At 36.6% G+C, this 18,251-nt stretch overlaps 1 protein-coding gene across 3 annotated transcripts in view; it reads left to right on the forward strand.

Moving 5' to 3' along the window:
• Positions 1 to 18,251, forward strand: part of COG6 (component of oligomeric golgi complex 6) — a 55,263-nt gene that overhangs the window by 13,181 nt on the left and 23,831 nt on the right. For all 3 annotated transcript variants that reach the window (XM_059838934.1, XM_059838936.1, XM_059838935.1), the window contains exons 5-11: positions 1,466 to 1,577; positions 3,857 to 3,939; positions 4,178 to 4,248; positions 5,365 to 5,458; positions 10,123 to 10,251; positions 10,360 to 10,451; positions 14,774 to 14,838. In XM_059838934.1, the coding sequence (XP_059694917.1) occupies positions 1,466 to 1,577; positions 3,857 to 3,939; positions 4,178 to 4,248; positions 5,365 to 5,458; positions 10,123 to 10,251; positions 10,360 to 10,451; positions 14,774 to 14,838 (646 nt within the window). The remainder of the gene's footprint in view (positions 1 to 1,465; positions 1,578 to 3,856; positions 3,940 to 4,177; positions 4,249 to 5,364; positions 5,459 to 10,122; positions 10,252 to 10,359; positions 10,452 to 14,773; positions 14,839 to 18,251) is intronic.

Consider the following 18,251-nt stretch of genomic DNA (forward strand, 5'->3'; position numbering starts at 1 on the left):
AAAGTGCTAGGACTTTTCATGGATGCATCTACCTGTAGAATTGGTTAAAAGGATCCTCCATCACTCTTGTTCTTCCCTGAGAAACATTTGGCTTCATAAAGACTCAAAATTTGGAATTGTAGAGTTTACTTAGAGAAAATTAAGTAGTTTTATTTGAAGCACTGCAAAATTGTCAATGTAAAGATAAAATCATTATATTTGCCTAGGATCCCAGTGAAATCTGAATTATCAATTCAAGATGTGATATTAAAGCATATGAGTTGTTGGTTTTCCTTTTTGGTTAGGTCTCTGTTGTGTAACTTAGAGGTATTGGTTCTTTCATCTTTGATTTTCATAGATTTTACTGTTAAAATACTGTTGGATTTTATGTTACTTTCCCTCTTGTTGTTCAATGTGCTAGAGCATTGACAATTGCAAAAATTTAATCTGATCTCTAAAAGATTTTGTGGAACTGCAGAGTAGGGAAGTCATCCATGTCTACAGAAGGGAAGCCAGTTTTCCATAATTAGTTCGGAATGAAGTTCAGGCACTAGTTGGATAGTAAAGAAGGGGTAAATAAGTGAAAGCTTTCTTTTCAAGCTTTGATCTTGCAAGGAAATTTAATAATACAGTATATAGAAGTATACTTGCCTGTCATACCACCCTGTAATAACAATGTATTTGTCTTGTAGTAATTGTATCACATTGGAAGATGAAATGATCGTAAAGGAATTGAGCTTTATTCTTCTGCAAATAACTAATTGGTGCCTTCTTGATGTCCTGAAAAAGTAGTCTTTATTTCCAGGAATATTGTGTGCTTAAACCACAGTTCAAGCAAATTTTGTGTTGCCACAGGAATCTCAGTCCATTCCATTTGGGTCCTCCTGTGGTTGTAAGGTGTGTGACAAAACATGTGCAGGAAAATGCTGCCCATGAGATGGTGTTTGCACATTGCATCCTGACTGTGTTTATTTCAGGAACAAGAGAATTAGCCATTGCATTTTGATTGCTTGTGACATTAGTAAATTGATATCCCAACTGTATGGTGTTACAAAGAAATGGATCTGGTCTGCTGAAAAGCAGGTTAATGTAAGGCTAATTTTGTAATTTTGGATGCTATAGGCTTTTCCTTTCCTTAGTGAATTTGAAAGGTAATAACTGCAAGCATTACAAATGTGCAAGCACAAAGTATCTGGATTAGATAACTTATGATACAAATGCTGAAGGAATATTATTTTGAAGAACTTAGTGATTTTCAAATGTGTTAAAAAACCTCTATATTGTCTTTACTGAATAATATGTGTAAGCTTAATAGAAAGTCTTATGTGAAAAAGCAACTCGAGTGTTTGATGGCAAGAATGTGCTATTATAATTTAATAATGCCAATTTCTGATGCTGGTTGTATTTCTGAAGGTATAAATATGAAAAATAAGTCTTTGGGATAAGCATAAAAAGCTAATATCCTCTTCACTTTGTTTTATTACAGTCAGAGATTAGAAATGAAAGCACAAGTTGCAGATGCATTCATAGCAAAATTCCAGCTGACACCGGATGAAATGAATCTGCTTCGAGGCACAAAAGATGAGCCAATTACTGAGGTAGCTCAATGAACATTAAAATCTTCACCCTGAACTAAAATGTAGAAATGCCCTAACTGAATTGTACGTGAGATATTATTTTCGGTTTGCAATTTAATTTTTTATGGAGGAGTGTACCTTTTAAGATAATGGTGAATTTCTGATGAGTTTGAAATGTGTGATGAAAGAGTCAAGTAAAGAGACAGAAAACCAACATTAAATTCTAGTTTGTGTAATGATGTAATGAGTTTGAGGCAAATGAGCTCTCATGTAATCAGTTTGAGGCAAAGTAGTTTTCATATGGTTCTACACTTCAAAAAGACCTTTATGAAGTCTGAATTTTCAGTGAAGACATTTTAAAACTTCATGACACTCAAAGCAAGTGAGAACCTTGCAGCTCTTTAGTACTGCCACTGTGCCTGTGTGTGTACATTTTGCATATTCATGTATATAGGTGTTCAGTGACTTGAGACAATATGAGCTGAGGCTTTCCCTCGATGTTATTTGGTTGCTAAAGATACTAGGTGCTGATTCACTTCAGCCATCTTCCAAAACAAGTTTTGGAATATGATATGGTTTGAATAAGAAGACACACCAAGAGGAAACTTGTTCTACAGTAAAAGCAAACTGAATAATGAAAGAATTGTGTATACCAAATAGACTTCTTTATCATTGTAGTTGCACAGAAAGCCTCACGTAGTGTATCAGCAGGTAGTCCAGATTTATCTCATTTTCACAGGCATCATGTTTGCATTAAAAGCACTATTAAAAACGTGGAACTGATAACAATAAACAGTGCTAATGAAAGCATAAATAGAATGTGCTAAATAATTGTGCACTTGAGTAATTGCTGTATGCTTTTGTACCACTATTGCCATGAAGGAACAGTTGAGTTTCTAGAAAGCGCCTATTGCAGGGAGCATGACAGCCACGCTGTGCCAGTTACTGCGTGATTGGTTTGCAGCCAGTGAGGGCTGGTCTTTTTGAAACTTCATCTAAAAAATGTGCAGAAGTAACTGAGATAAAACAGTACTTCTGCTTTAGTTGGTAGACTTCATTAACATCATGTGTGTGCATTTTCCCTAGGATAGAGTCAACCAGTCAACCAATGTGTTTAAAACACCTTTAGTCAGACTTGTGGTTTGGAAATTTTCTTTTATCCCGAAGGAAGAGTGCTTTGGGTTTTTATAATCATGGTCTTTAACACAGTTGATGCATATTGTAAATCATAGGTGACTTTGAGAGAGAATGATGCATTTGACTCCATTATCAGAAGGCTAATGAATTACTTTATTATACTATACTATATACATTGTATCTAAACTGAATCTGCCATGCACTCACTCTTGCTCACACCTGCACAGAACTGCACTCGTCTCTGATTCTCTCGTGACTGTCCCATGACAGTCCCACATACACACACTTCTTGACCCTGATAGGCCAAGGGAACAAAACATCCTCACAATCTCCACATTGCATTCTACTTTAGCACAACACAGGCACAGCAAGCGAGATAAGAATTGTGTTTTCCTTCTTCTCTGCTTGTCTCACAGCTTCTCTCTGTTCAGAGGGTGTGTGAATACCACAGATGCAAGGCAGTAGATTAAATTGCTGGCCTCTTTTCCTTAGAATATGTCTATTTTTATGTGACTTGAACCAGACTGAACTTTCCTGAGCAAACTGTGTTCAAATCACAAAAGATGTAACAAACAGTTGTATCTGAAATAGCTGGTCTCCTCCAAGGCATTTGAAATATGTCTTCATAGGAAGGCCTGTTTGAAAATGTTACTGGCTTTCCATTTGCACTCTGAAGCTAACAAAGTAATGTTTTTAGCCATATATACTTGTCTTCTAGGCTTTGGGTTTTTTGTTTTTTTTTTTTCTCCACTGCTGCTGTTGAGTTACTCTGCAGAGAAAGGTTGTTCTGGAAAACCTCAGTCTGGTCAATTGCAAATGTTTTTTGTTTTTTTTTTTTTTAATTTTTTTAAAGAAATAGTTATCCCATTTCATGACTATTAAAAATATCAACCTGTAATCATTGTACTTTACAATGTTTCATTTTGCTCCTTAGTTTTTAACAGTAATGGGAGACAGTGATGTAATGCATACCAATGTCCTCAAAATCTCCATAGAGTTACCTAATGGATGTGAAATACACATACTTTTCAAGACAGGTTAAAAACACATCTTAAGTGCTTTGTTTTGTTTTGTTTTGAAAGAGGGAGTATAGAGTGCTAGAGATTTGAATAGAAATTACTGCTTTTACACACTGCTTGTATTTTGGTTTTAAATTTATTTAGGATTTTTTCAAGGCTCTGGGACGAGTAAAACAAATTCATGATGATGTCAAGATTCTCCTCCGAACAAATCAGCAAAGGGCGGGGTGAGTCGTACTTAAATGAGTGCAAGAGAACCATTTACAGTTAAAAGCAGAAGTTAAAGCAAGGTTTTGTTCTTTGCTTCATATGACAGAATGTATACAGAAATATGCAGAATATTTCACCAAAAAAATATTAAAACACTCAAAATTTTAACAATGGTCTATTTAATTTTACTTGAAGTGCCTTTGCTAGTACTGTCTAAAATAGAATTTGTAAATAAACTTTTTATTTGTCTTGTAGCTTGGAAATTATGGAACAGATGGCTTTACTGCAAGAGACATCTTATGAACGACTTTACAGATGGACTCAAAGTAGGACTAAGAATGTTTTTATGTTTATGATTATTATGGTGATGATTCCTATAATTCTTTCATGTGGATTGAACTTAGCACAAACCCCTTCCAAGATATATTAACATTTTGGTTTCCTTCTTAAGGAACCAAACTGTTAATTGGCAGTTCTCTAGTTTTTTGGGTCAATTTCATTATTATAAAAGTGGATTATTTATTTGTGTTTTCAGTAGATGGTTTTCCACAAAGATCAACTACTACAGTTTGGTAGTCCAAACAAAATTTTTATTGTATTGAATTTCATTTCCTTGCAAGTTAGAGGAAAGTTGTTGGTTTTAATGATTTGATAGTACGATCTAATTTAGTGGGAGGGGTGGTGGATTACTTTTAGAAAAGAAAAAATCCTTTTGTCAGGATGCTGTTTTGAATGATAGGCTTTTTTTTTTTGCATATGTACTCTGGATATAGCCATCCAACACCTTGATAGCATCAAATACATCATATATACTTGCTCTTCTCCAAAGCAAAAGACTGTCTCACTGACAGTAAGATTCATGGGGAAAAAATGGTGTAATATGATTTTTATATTCATTAGCTGTTCTTCAGTGGATGCTGAAACCTCAAAAAATAGTTGTGGTTACACCCTTACAAAAAGTCATAATTTTTTTGTCAATGTTTGAATTAGTTTATATGATTCCCACATTCTTGCCTGGAATATAAAAGATTTTGTAGTTATTTTAATGAAAGAAAAAAATAACAGAACCAAATGGCAAAACAAACAGCTTGCTTAACTAGTTGCTCCTTTTTTTCTTAATAGTTTACCTGAAGTGTGGTAAGCAGTTACGAAGGAGCACAATAAAATTCTGAAGATGGAATGAGTCAACATTTGTATGTGGGCAGGAACAAATATTACGCTTCCTTTAATCATTTTTATTGTTGAAATTGGTGATGGACATGCATTTTACTGTACTGCTTGCAGGGGAATTTAATTGTATTAACACTAACTAGCCCAGGTAGCATATTCTGAAGTCATAAAAATTAAAAGCCTTTTGAGTTTTTAACTCATTTTCTTGTTTGACAGCTTCTATAAAATGTATTACAGTCTAAAGAATGTGCTTTTGTGTTGGTACTTTATAGATGAATGCAGGACGTTGACACAAGAATCATGTGACATTTCTCCAGTTCTCGCTCAAGCCATGGAAGCCCTACAAGACAGACCTGTCCTGTACAAGTAAGTGTTTGCTATTATCTCTAGCAGAAGCTAGTATTTTGAGCTTATGAAACTTAAAGATGGGCATGAATTACAGTGCCAAGACTGGTGGCGCTTTGGTCCTGTGCCAAATTCAAAACAACCCAAAAACTTGAATTAGAAAACATGATATTTTGACTGTTTTAAATTTCAGAAGTCTTTTTGACGTAATTATGATACAGGAAATGTCATTGGACTTTTTCTAACTTAAAGGTTTCTAATTAAAGTAAAATGTCAGACTGTTTTAATTTGAATTAATTGTGAATTCCTGTGCTCTCATTCTAGGATTTTTCTGAAGTAAAAAAATCCTGTTCAAAACATGTGATTGTGTCTTTTAAGCCCCCAAATAAAAAATTGGTAACGGCTCATTAGCTTTTACTGAAGTGCCTGTGGTAGTAAGAATGTCTTCTATTATGAGTTATACAGTAATCTATTAAAAAATCTTACATATGGACCTCTAAAGTGTAGAGGTATTTATATATCTGTATCTGTGTAAAATACCACTGTTCTTATTCTGAATTTGCTGGTGTTGTTGAAGTAAATAAAATGGTCCTTAGTAGAGTGAACCACCAGGTGGCACTGTAAGAACTGTTTATTAGGCTAACCATCTCTGAAGAGGTTATTTACACTTCTTTGGGGTTTGGGCTTTTGGTTTTCCTTGGGCGGTTTTTTTTTTTTTTTTTTAATGCATTTGTCGCATTTTGCAACCACTGAAAATTGCTTTCAGCCACAGATATCCAGGGCAGCAGGGTAACAGGCAGCCTTTCAAAGGCCTACCCCTGTCTTTAAGAGTGTCAGTGTGAAGGTGTAGGTACGTGATGCTGTAAAGCTCCTTGGAGCCCTTCACAGGAAAAATGCATGGGGCATGAGGACCTGAAAAGTGCTGTCAGTGTGAGAGAAAGCTCAGATCTGGACATGCTCAGTCAGCTCTGCTGGTTAGTATGAGGGAGAAGTGGTCAAGAAGTCACTTGACCTCCCCAGCTGTTGGATGTTGTGTTGCAGTACTTCAGGCCATAGCTGGAAATTGTAGTCCCTTCTTGCATTCTCTCCCCTACACCCTCTTTTACAGCTGCAAAAGATCAGTCTCTATGCTGTTTACAGCATTTTGTAGGATTCTTTTTAGATACAGTTTTGTTTTCTGTAATAAATGCTTTGTTGAATTATGATACTTTGAAACTTCACGAAATCATTGTTTTTCTTAGTTCCAGGAAAGAGAACCCCATCTTGCGCATAAATCCACTGCTGGCCAGTTTAAAATGAATCTGCAAAAGATTTTTTTTTTTCTGACACTTCTGTCACAAACAGCAGGAATAGTATTAACAAAGATAGAATTTGATTGGTAAGACCTTTCCTCTGCCAAAAGGGCAAAAAACCTCTGTTACTGTAGATGATGCAGACACGTGTGTCTCATCATAGATTATCAAGCTTAATCACTTGCTACAGCAGATTATCAAAATTGCAGTACTGATGCTTTACATTTTAAATCTCAAGATTTAGTTTATTCCCTTCCAACAAATTTTGTATACCTTTAAGTAACAAATTGCTGAGTTCATAATGTAGATGTTAAGTCACGGAAGAAAATAATTTTAAATAGTTTTTTGTGTATTAGCACTCTTGTATGAACTAAACACTTTCCCTCCAAATCACTGCCCTTGCATCTGATAAAGATTGGGATTCAGCTGGGTGAAAGTGAATAAGATAGAGAAGGGCAAAAGTTTAGAACCATATATAGAAATTCTTGTTTCCTTATATTGACTTACTATCTAAAAGTGTCAGAAGGACTGCACTATGGATGGACTTTTTGGAACTGCAGTCAGTAGGGGATGTAAAAGAAACATTTCAGATTGGTTTTCACTTCCTGGCTCTAACAGAAAAATTGAGAACTGTTTCCTAGAAAATACATGGAGACATAGCTGAAAGCAGTGCCCATCATATACTCAGGTTTACAAAGGTTTTTTTTCCTCTTTCCCCAGTGATCATTACTGTATATTTTAAACATTAAAGCTGGGTTGAAAAACATCCAAATGTTTTCTTCTCGGAACATGAGTATGTGTAATAACATAGTAGTAAATACTGTGTTTTAGTGTAAATAATAGTTATTGCTGAATTTTTTAACATGCATGATTTTATAATGGTTATACCCTGTTCTACTGAGAGCAAAAAGAAAATTAGTAGTTTCCTTTTTAAAACAAAATTATTATTGAATGGTGTTTTCAGAACTACTAATGATCACAAGATCTGTTTCACTGCTGTATATTTAATGATCTATTGTATAGCTGTGTGTTGGGGAGGAAAAAAAAGGCTAACTGGTTTCTACAGATGCTTGAGATTTTTCACTCCAATACTGCTCCTTCTAGACAGTGGGCAGTTGTCAGATGCTAGATCTCTTCCACTTTTAATTGCATTATTTTTGTAAATAGTAATTTATTAGAATTTTTTGTTAGACTTCTATCAATTGCAGATATTTACTCTCCAGCTTAGCAAGTACAGTGTATGAGGAAAAACGCTTCAACAGAAATTTCCAGACTCTTCAGTGTGCTCTTTCGTCACCTCTTTAATATAATAATTAGGATTAAAAAGAAAAAAACTGAAAGTTCCCTCTGACTTTTTATAGCAGAGTAGAAATCTAATTGAATTTAATGTCAAACATTTTTGAAACCATATATTATTTTCTTTTAAATTTTGTTCTCTACATCTATTAAATGTGAATGCACTGCTTATTAAATGCAGACTTAAATAAGTCAATGAATAACATTCTTTTTATTACTATTATAATATATATATATTCTTCTGCTGGGTGTCACTGGTGACACCATGCTCACTCTTGACAATTTTCAAGTACATTAGAAAAATAAATTGCAGTGTGTATTTTCTTTTTCTCCTTTTTAGTTCGTATGTTGTTCAAATACTTAAATTAGTTTTAAAAAATAGAAGTGTTCTGTGTGGCTTGCAGATTTTACTGGGATGTTACCAGTGTTCATTTCCCATCCTTCACTTGCTTTCATGCTTCAATGCAAACAGAAAGGCAGCCTGCTCCAGAAATGAGCCATGCGCATCTCCTCTACCACCAGCAAGCCATTTAAGATAATACATTCTGGGCTGTAATTGTTAGTCCATTAAATATCGAGCTAAGATTGCTTTGATTAAAATCAGTGAACAACTATCAAATGGTAGTTTTTTAGACTATAAGTCTGTTCCTATTAGTCATGTGGTAGCCTAGAAGGAAGAAGCCTTGTGTTGCAGTGCTATAAATTGCTGCGTCTGTCAGTCAGCTGGATCTTACGCAAACAGGAGTCCCAAACCTGCCAAAGATGCTTATGTGTACAAAAATTGAAAAGCTGAGTTTTCATGTATTTAATTCTGGGGGGTAAGGGAATAGGAGGATGAAGGATGAGTTCTCATTAGTTCTGTTCAGTGGAGTCAAGAAGAACACAGAGTATGCTGAGTTGGAAGAGACCCACAAGGATCATGAAGTCCAGCTCCTGGCCCTGCAAAGCACCATCCCTAAGAGTGACACTATGTGCCTGAGAGCATTGTCCAAACACTTCATGAACTCTCTCAGGCTTGATGCTGTGATCAGTTCTGCTGGGGAACCTATTCCAGTGTCTAACCGCGCTCTGGGTGAAGAACTTTTCCTTTAATATCCATCCAAAACCTCGCCTGACACAACTTCAGGCGATTGCCTCGGGTCCTGTCACTGGTCACCACAGAGAAGAGATCAGTGCCTGCCTCTTCTCTTCCCCTCAGGAGGAAGCTTTAACTGCAGTGAGGTGTCCCCTCAGTCTCCTCCAGGCTGAACAGACCTAGTGACCTCAGCCTTCCTTGTGACTCCTCACACGGCTTCCCGTCAAGGCCCTTCACCATCCTCGTGGCTCTCCTTTGAACACTCTGTAACATCTTGATGTCTTCTTTATGTTGTGGCACCTAAAACTGCCCCCAGCACTCAAGGTGAGACTGCCTCAGTGCAGAACAGAGTGGGACAATCCCCTCCCTTTCCTGGCTGGCAGTGCTGTGCCTGATGCCCCACAGGACACTGCAGAAGCAGTCACTTCATTTTGTTCTCTCACCCCTTTTCTTTCTTCAGAAATATTAACTTGATCCTGGCAAGACTATGGCCTCTGCCAATGCTCCTGTGTAGGAAACACGATGCCAAGTACTTCTTTCAGTCTATATTGCAATGGTATCAGAGGAGGCACACTAGAAAAACTGTTCAAATTCAGTAGAAAAACCTCACAAATAATCTGACAGGTAGTTAATTTAGCCTGGAAACTAAGAGTTATCCAACCAAGAAAGAAGAAAGGACAGTGTATATGCATGTGTATATATATAAAGACTATATATTGCAGCACCTGTCTGCAATATCAGAAGTCTTGTCTCGTCCTACACATTTGCTCTAGAGCAGTCAGGCAGGTGACAATATAAAATTTGTCTTCTTTTCTCCTGTTTGTCAGATGTGCTATAGACAGGGCAGGATGATAGGAATTCTGACATCATCAGATGGTTTTGAATGCTTTATAGTAGAAGCATTGATGCAAGATTTCTAGAACTATAAAAATGTTTACTTGTATGAGCTGTGAGGCTGAACTAATCAACTGTGGTAAGGCAAACTGGGGTTTTTTTAACCTGTTTTCATGTTTCAATAACAGATACACGTTGGACGAGTTTGGGACAGCTAGAAGGAGTGCTGTGGTCCGTGGCTTTATAGATGCTCTTACTAGAGGAGGTCTGGGAGGTACTCCCCGCCCTATTGAAATGCACTCTCATGATCCTCTGAGGTACAGTACTAACAAGAATGTAGTGAAATAACCCTTATTTTGTTGGCATTTTGAGTTCCTGACACCATAAACCAGCAATTTACACAGAAAATTTCTGTCTTTGTGTAGGTATGTAGGAGACATGCTGGCCTGGTTACATCAAGCTACAGCTTCTGAAAAAGAACACTTAGAAGCTATGTTAAAGCTTGTGACTATTCAAGGTAATACTAGTTTTAAAACATAAATTGTGAAGTGGTAGTAAGTCTGTGATAAATAAGAAAGTGTGATTAATTTCTTAGGCTGGGCTTCAGTTACAAGTCTGAGTTTAAATTTTCCTAAAATTAATCTTAGAATAGCTGGTGGCTGCATTCTACTAAAAGAAGGCCTGTAACAAAAGAAGAGCCTCTCAAAATGCACTCATTTTATCTATTGTACTTACAATAGATTTACATTAAATTTACAAAGGGACATTTTAGGGTGTAGTTGAGAGTTCAGAAATTGTTTGTAATTTATATGAATACCTGTATCTTTGAAAACATTGCATATTGAGTTGAGGATTTTCATTATGCCTTTGCTCTCTTGTTTAGTTTTTATTTTTTAAAAATATAATTCCTTGTTTCTGTAAGTCTCTTTGTTCTACAAGGAAAATGGAATTTTCATCTGTCATTTAACTTCATTCCAGATTTGTGGAGGTTGACATAGGCCACTCACAAATAGGTGAAGCTTTTTAATATCAAAACTCTCCTTCAGTTCAGAATTGCAGATTCTCATGCTTAGTCTTCAGCCCCTTTGCTTTGTTTCAGTAGATTGAACCTATACTTTACAGACTTTTATCCTGTAGAAGCTTTAGTATGATTGGCCGCCACAGTTTCAGAGAAAGATACATTTTTATAAATTAAGCATGTGTACACAATTGTAACAAACTCATTGTGAGAACTTACATGTGATCAGTATCTGGTGAGCTCTTCAGACTGTATGTCGCAATCCTACTCTGGGTTTTAAAGTGAATATGTATTCTGATTTTACTTACTGCTGTAAGTATTAATTGCCTTTCCTTATTATTGTTGTATGAGAACAGGAGTATGTTTAGGAACTGTTGTAAATCAAACTGGAGGATTGCTGCTTTTTAAGTGCAGTTACAGTGTACTGTGGAAGTGAATTGAATACTGTTTGCTGACAGTATTTCAGGGAGACAGGAGAGCAGGCCTCGTGATGGTTTTATGGTAGAGAAAAAGACGTGCCAGTTCTTTGTAGATGACTGACCAGTGCTTCTGCTGTAACTGGGGAGCCCTTCAGGACAAGCTCCATTTACATGGAGCATGTAAATGTGTCTGGTTCTGCTGTGGGCTGGACTTCTGCTGCTGAGCTTTGTTCTGAAATTCTCCCACTTCTTTGTGTAGTGCTTTGCTTAACTATGAAGTTCTTTGGCCTCCTGACAATGTTGGGCTGAGGTGATATGACCGTGGAATGGGATATATTTAGAGCATTTCAGCCACAGAGCAAGATACTTGATAATATAGAGAATATAAATATCTGGGGGAGAGATTTTCAACAAAAAATGACCAGGACAAAACCTTTTTCTGGAAAAGACTGGTATAAACAAGAGATTCAACATTTCAGTTTGAAGGCAAAATATGTTTACCGAAGCTCTCCAGGAGTGGATCTGCTATCACTGTTGCACAGTTTTCAAGAAATGTAAAGAGGAATTCTTCCTTTCATACTGGGAGCAACAAACTGGGAGCTTGGGAGGTGCTGTCTGTAACTATTCCTCTGTGTCTTGGGGGAAATTTTTTTCATTACAAGGATAATGATGTGATAAGGTCTGTAAGACAAAACAGTACTTAATAGGATACCACTGGATTTAACAAGAAACAGTTGTGAGCAGTGCAATCCCAAAGTACCCTGAGATTATATATTCTTTATAAATTCAGGTCCTGGGTTGGTAGTTAGCACAGCATCTATGATACTGAAAAACTCAAGCTGAATTTTCTGTGCTGTTGTGCAGTCTTTAGGTGTCTGGCTGCACAGGCTAGAGTAAAAATTGACTTAATTTCATGTACCCATTGCTCACAAGTGGACATGTTGCTTATTTGCAGTTAGATATAAGGACAGAGATTGCATCTTCAGAGTGCAGTGCTTCCTAACAAAATTTGAGATCTAATGTAAGCATTTCTGGAGACCTTCATCACAAACTGGGATTTTTTCCTTCATCACAAACTGGGATTTCCCTATAGAGGGAGCCCAAGCAATTGCCATAGATAAAACACCTACCTGGCTGTCTGAAGTTAGGTCAACCAGATGTTTTAACTTCAATTTCAGCTTGAGTAGTTTTTTGCAGATGGAACTACTTCTATTATTTTCCTTCAGGTGTGTTTGTACTGAGTTCAGATTTCAGTTTAAATTCTCCTATTCTCTGTGCACCTTCAGGACTGTGGAGAGTGTGGTAGATCACAGCTAAACAAAAATTTCCTTTCTCAAAAAACAGCCAAATAAAAAAAAAGCCATTTTTATACCTGTTGGTGGATATGGTCCCACCAGATGAAAAAATTTTATGTGTGGCACTTTTTTTTTTTGAGAAATTTTTCCATCCCAGTTTTTACTTTAAAGTGACCAAACTGTGTAGTCCATAAGCAGAGTGTGCAGGGATGATTTTTAAAAAGTTTTAAAATGGTAAGCTTGCAAAAATTAACTGTTTAATTAATCTTACCAAAAATGCTATTAAAATTTTAAGTGCTGAAAACATATTCAGAAAAGTTTAACTCTTTTGCTGGACAAGCATAAAGCATCTGATTTTACTCTTCTGAGTTTAGGTATTCTATAGCTAGTAGGAGCCTCCCAGTCATAAAGAAATCTTCTACTTGCAAGGATTTGAGAATTGCAGGCATTTTAAGAGATGCAGTAGAAACACATTTTTTGTGGAGTTACAGGAACCCAGATGGAGAACAGAAGCTAAACAAAGTCCAAAAAAGATATCTTCTTTTATAGAAGATAGTCAGAGAAAAATTATATATGGTGTAACAAGGAGTTGGAAGCATATCTTCAGTTATGAGCTGTATTCCAAAAGTTATTTTGGACCTTTGAGAATTGTTTATTCTGTAATTCTTTTATGTCAAACTTGCACCACTTATATAACCCATTCTGCTGGAAGATTTCACTGCTTTTAGAACCAGATATTCTAATTGGACATGAAAATACATGCGAAGGCACAAGCATGTGGTATCTCAAAATTTTTATTCCATGTCCTTTGCTATTCGAGCTTGTATATTTTTTGAGCTAAAATTTTCATACCAAACAACTTTTTTTTCAGTCAATCTGGTCTGGATACACTATTGCAAATATGTGCTAGGTACTTGTTACATTGATGAGCAGTACAAGTGTGACTGTTCCTACTAAAAAATGTGTAAATTGCTAAGGTCTGTCTGGGAGCTAGTCATTACGTAAAAGAGCATGCATGCTGTGGTTTGCAATCTTACTTTTTTCATTGATATCAATACTCGAGTATACACGTGTATTTTTATTACCTTACCAATTCAGTATGTTAAAAGTCTTACAGCCACCACACTGAATTCAGTTGTTACTGCTTATATGGCTTTTCATGTAACTTGGTGTAAAGAGGCATTGGCACAGATCTCTGATCTTTCATTATTTTTACTCTCTGAGGTAATCTGTCTCAGTCTGAAATAAGCAAAATATAGCTTCGGGTCACCTGATTTCTGTCACATGTCACAGTCAGTTTGTTTACTTTCATTGCATGGGTCCCATCTCAAGATGAACTCCTGTTGACAAGTTTTAAATTAGAATTAAAGTATTGCTTTCTCCATAAATCTGTTCTGAGTTGTTACTGAAGTGAGAGCTTGAAGATCTGTTGCTTTCAGTTTGATTGATTTATGACAGCGCTGGTTGCCATGCAACAATTCATTTGTGTTTCATGATAAGATAGGGCAATATTCTCCTTTGTACATCGTTCTGTGAAAGATGAGTTTCAATTGCTGCTGGGGAGGAAGCATTTGCCAGCGCTGCAGCACGCAGTAGTGTGGAGGTACACATGTCTCTTCATTAGTAACAGCGCCACGAGCTCGTCAGTGAGCAGCGCTGACAGACACGTGTGTTTGCCAGTCAGGCCTTTCAAATGGGCTGTACTGCTGCTCCTCGAGCGTCTCACCAGCCTGGTTGTTTTTTGGGTGTTTTTCTAGTTTAATTTCATGAAGTGCTAATATTGAGCCTTACTGAGATAGCTTCTTGCTAAATCATTCATTCTTCCCTTTGCTGCTTCTACCTCAAATTCCCACGCACTGTGTTGCCCTAGGAAGCAATTGCATAGTGAAAGGTAATGACTCCAGGACTGTTTTGCCATGCAGCTATTTCTTAATGGTTAGATTGGAGGTACAGTGGAGGTGTGAACTAGTCGTGTGGAGAAAAGAACACACAGTTCATAATGCTTTTTATGGAGGAGTACCTCCTACATTTGTTTATTTATTTTATAGTCTTAAAGAAAAGAGAATTACATTTGCATAATCTTAGCATGTGTTTGCATTAACTATAGGTGTGGAAGAAAATATTCAAGAAGTAGTTGGGCACATCACAGAAGGTGTCTGCAGGCCTCTGAAGGTGAAGTATTTTGTTTTTCTTAGCACTCTAAATACAAAAGCTGTTCTGTCATGTTTTTTCAGAACCTGTGCTCCCATCTCTTCAGTGTATTTTCATTGCCCTTGGTTAAGAATTAGATTGTTGACTTCTGAAGGATTTTTTCTCAAATTAAAGATTCCTTTGTTCATAGATGTCTGGTTTATAATAGCCATATAATGAGGGATACTAGAATGCTAAATTTGAGTCTTGATTTTGGTTTACTTTTCCTATGTTGAAGAATGCTGATGTATAAGATTACAGCTTTGTGATAAGTGTATGGGAATAGCTGTAGTGGTGGTAGTAGTCAAACGAAAAATCAATGTAATTTACTAACCTGTTTCTCAAAGCGACCATTATACTTAGGGAAGAGTGTACAGGTTGTGCAGTTCTGTCATACTTCTGTAGGATATTTCCCTGCCTGTATGTGAATATACTAAGGACTTATTGAGCCATAACTTCTTTGTATATAATAGATTTCAATAGATGTTTTCTTGCGTGAACATGTCAAATTGGTATAAACTGTTGATATTCACAACATATCCTTCATGAGAGAAGTGAACATTTCAGCTCTAGCATGAAAAGCCAGTTCCTTTTGTGGTTTGTGGGGGTTTTTTTGTTTTGGTGTTTTGGGTTTTTTGGGTTTGTTTTGATAAGTCCTGCTCTTGTATTTTAAAGACACCATGAAAAATTGTTTCCTAATTACCATCTTTATGCTACCTCAGTTTTTTGTATTTGTCACATCTTTCTATACTTGTCTTTTATGCAAACTACAGCCTTAGTAAGTTTAGGGGACACATGTGATAGAAATCATTAATGATGATCCATCAAATGATTGACTGACTTGTCTGTAGTATGTGCTTCACATAAGCACTGAAGTAATCAAGGTGATGAAACTGATACCAATTATTGCCTGACTATGCAGTGTATAAATCCAGGTGGTTTTAAAGCAAAATCTACTGTGCCTAAATATGATTATAATAAATTTCTCTTAGGATTCTGTAGCTATAACAACCGTATCCAGTTGACAAATACTCGGTCTCAAATGTGAACGGCTAGTTTTTAAGTGCAACACATAAGTTTGAGATAAGAAAAAGATAAGGTCTGGAGAGAGGTAAAATTCAAAAAGGTGCCATTTAGAAAGTCACAGAATTACAGAAGAATTGAGATTAGAAAGGGCATCTGGAGGTCACTTGCTCCAAACTCCCAGCTCAGGCTGGGCCACCTAGAGCTGGTTGCCCAGGACTGTGTCCCAGTGACTTTTAAATACTTCTAAGGATGGTGGCTCCACAGCCTTGCTGGGCAGCATATGCCAGTGCTTAGCCATCTGCCTGCACAGTAAAAAAAAAGTGTTCCCAGATGTTCAGACAGAATCTCTTGTATTTCAATTTTGTGCCTGTTGCCACAGAATTATGATCATCCTTCACAATCTTTTTGGTTTCGATCTGTTGAAAGACACCTGTCCTAATAGACACACAATCACCACAGCTTTGTTGTTTTGGAAGATATTTCCAAACTTTCTGTACTCTTGAATCATTTCTGTTAATACTAAGTTTGTTTTGGAAGATATTTCCAAACTTTCTGTACTATTGAATCATTTCTGTTAATACTAAGTGCTGATGTTTGAGTTCAGTATTTCTGTGCATTCCAGCAAAGTGATGAGGAATGAAATCAAACTCCTGTGTCAGAGGAAGTTTTGGTCTTGACTTGAGTGCTGTGATTTTTATAGTTAAGTTTACAGTAACTTTAATTTCAGTTGCCCATCTGTTTACACTTACATGCTGCTAGTGTCCTTAGAATTAATCCCCTGAAATATTGTTGTTGGTTAGTTACTGTCCTAGTAAAAAAAAAAAAAAAATCTTTAAAGAACAATTAAAGACTTCCCATCGTATTTTGTATTTTAATAGAATGCAACTTACATTAATTCACTGACAGTCTAGACTTTCCAGTAAAAAGTATGAAACACTTACTGTTTCCTGAGGGGAAAGAAAAATAAAAGGTAGAAAAAGTCCCCCTGAGAACCCCCCCAAGCAGAAGAGCCTTGATACAATGCTTAATAGGTAATTAGATAATTACAAGCCACCATGTTCAGAGGAACGACAGTAACTGATTGAGTTTGGAGTCTTTTCTACAATAAATTGTAGAACAGTTATGCTTACATGCAGTCTAAATTGCCCACATTTCTTACTGATAGTTGGTTTGTGTTTTGGGCACTTAAGTGACTCTTGAATACTCCCTAGTGGTAGATCTTAGCACAGGCCTCTCATTTCAGATGGAGGTAGGAGAATCCTAAAAAACATTGAAATTAAACTCCTCATCTTTTCCATGACATTTAAGATGAGTTCAAAGCAAAATGTCTTTGATGCCCTATGTGGACTGCAGGTAGTCTTTTGTGGTCAGCTAACAACATACATACAGGACTAAAAAATAGCAAGAGCTCTAAGTCCAGAGCTTCCCCAAACAGGTTAGGGTGTATCGTTTGCAAATTTTGGCTCTCCAGTGCAGTGAAGGCTTCTGTATGGGAAGCAGCAGTTCTTCTTTTCCCACTTTTTATTTGTGATTTTTATTTTTCTCTCATGACCCTAATTTTTTTTTTTTTCCTTCTCCTTGTGCCCGTTCTCTTGTTCAGTTTTTAATTATTTTATTTACTTTCAGTTATTCCTTTTTTTTTTTTGGTCAGCATATTGTTTTCCCTCTTTTTCCCCTGCCTGCCCTATTCTCTTTTGCTGTACAACTAGAATATACTCAGTATTCATGCCCACAGGACCTTTTAGGTAACACTGGAGACATGTATTTGTATATAGACCTTTGTATATACAAGCACATTGAAGAGCAAAGTTCACCTTTGTGTGGAAATAAACTTTGTGCATTAAGTATTGCAAATAAGAGTTAAAAATTATTATTTGGTCTGTGAATTAGATGCAAACTGAAAGGACTGAGAGAACATAATCTTGGTTGGTTCTCCTACAGCTGGCTCTGAGAAGAAGGGACTGCAGTACATCATGTTCCATTGAACAGCAAATAACTTGGGAGGTGGTGGGTGGGGGCTGCTGATTTGTGTGTAGCCCTTTCACACTCGGGCACATGGGAGAGCAGTGCAGGGATAAGTCACTGTCTATTCTGCTTCTTAAGTGCACAAAGATTGACCCAGGGGCGGCAGCTTTTTATGAGTGGATTGAGACTGTGTGTTCCAAGGAGACAAGACATCAGCTGTCCAACTGTAAAGACGCTCAGCACCATTTTGTTGTGTAGCTAGTATCTCCTGGTTGAGATAAACAATCAACATAGCTGGTTATTAGTTATAAATATTTCTAGCTAAATACTGGTAGGGGATATATATGCTCTCAGGGAAGAATTTATTCATCCAGGTGAAATTTGTTTCTTAGGCAAAATACGTA

This window comes from Haemorhous mexicanus, chromosome 2, assembly GCF_027477595.1.
Source record: "Haemorhous mexicanus isolate bHaeMex1 chromosome 2, bHaeMex1.pri, whole genome shotgun sequence".
NCBI classification, from domain to species: domain Eukaryota; kingdom Metazoa; phylum Chordata; class Aves; order Passeriformes; family Fringillidae; genus Haemorhous; species Haemorhous mexicanus.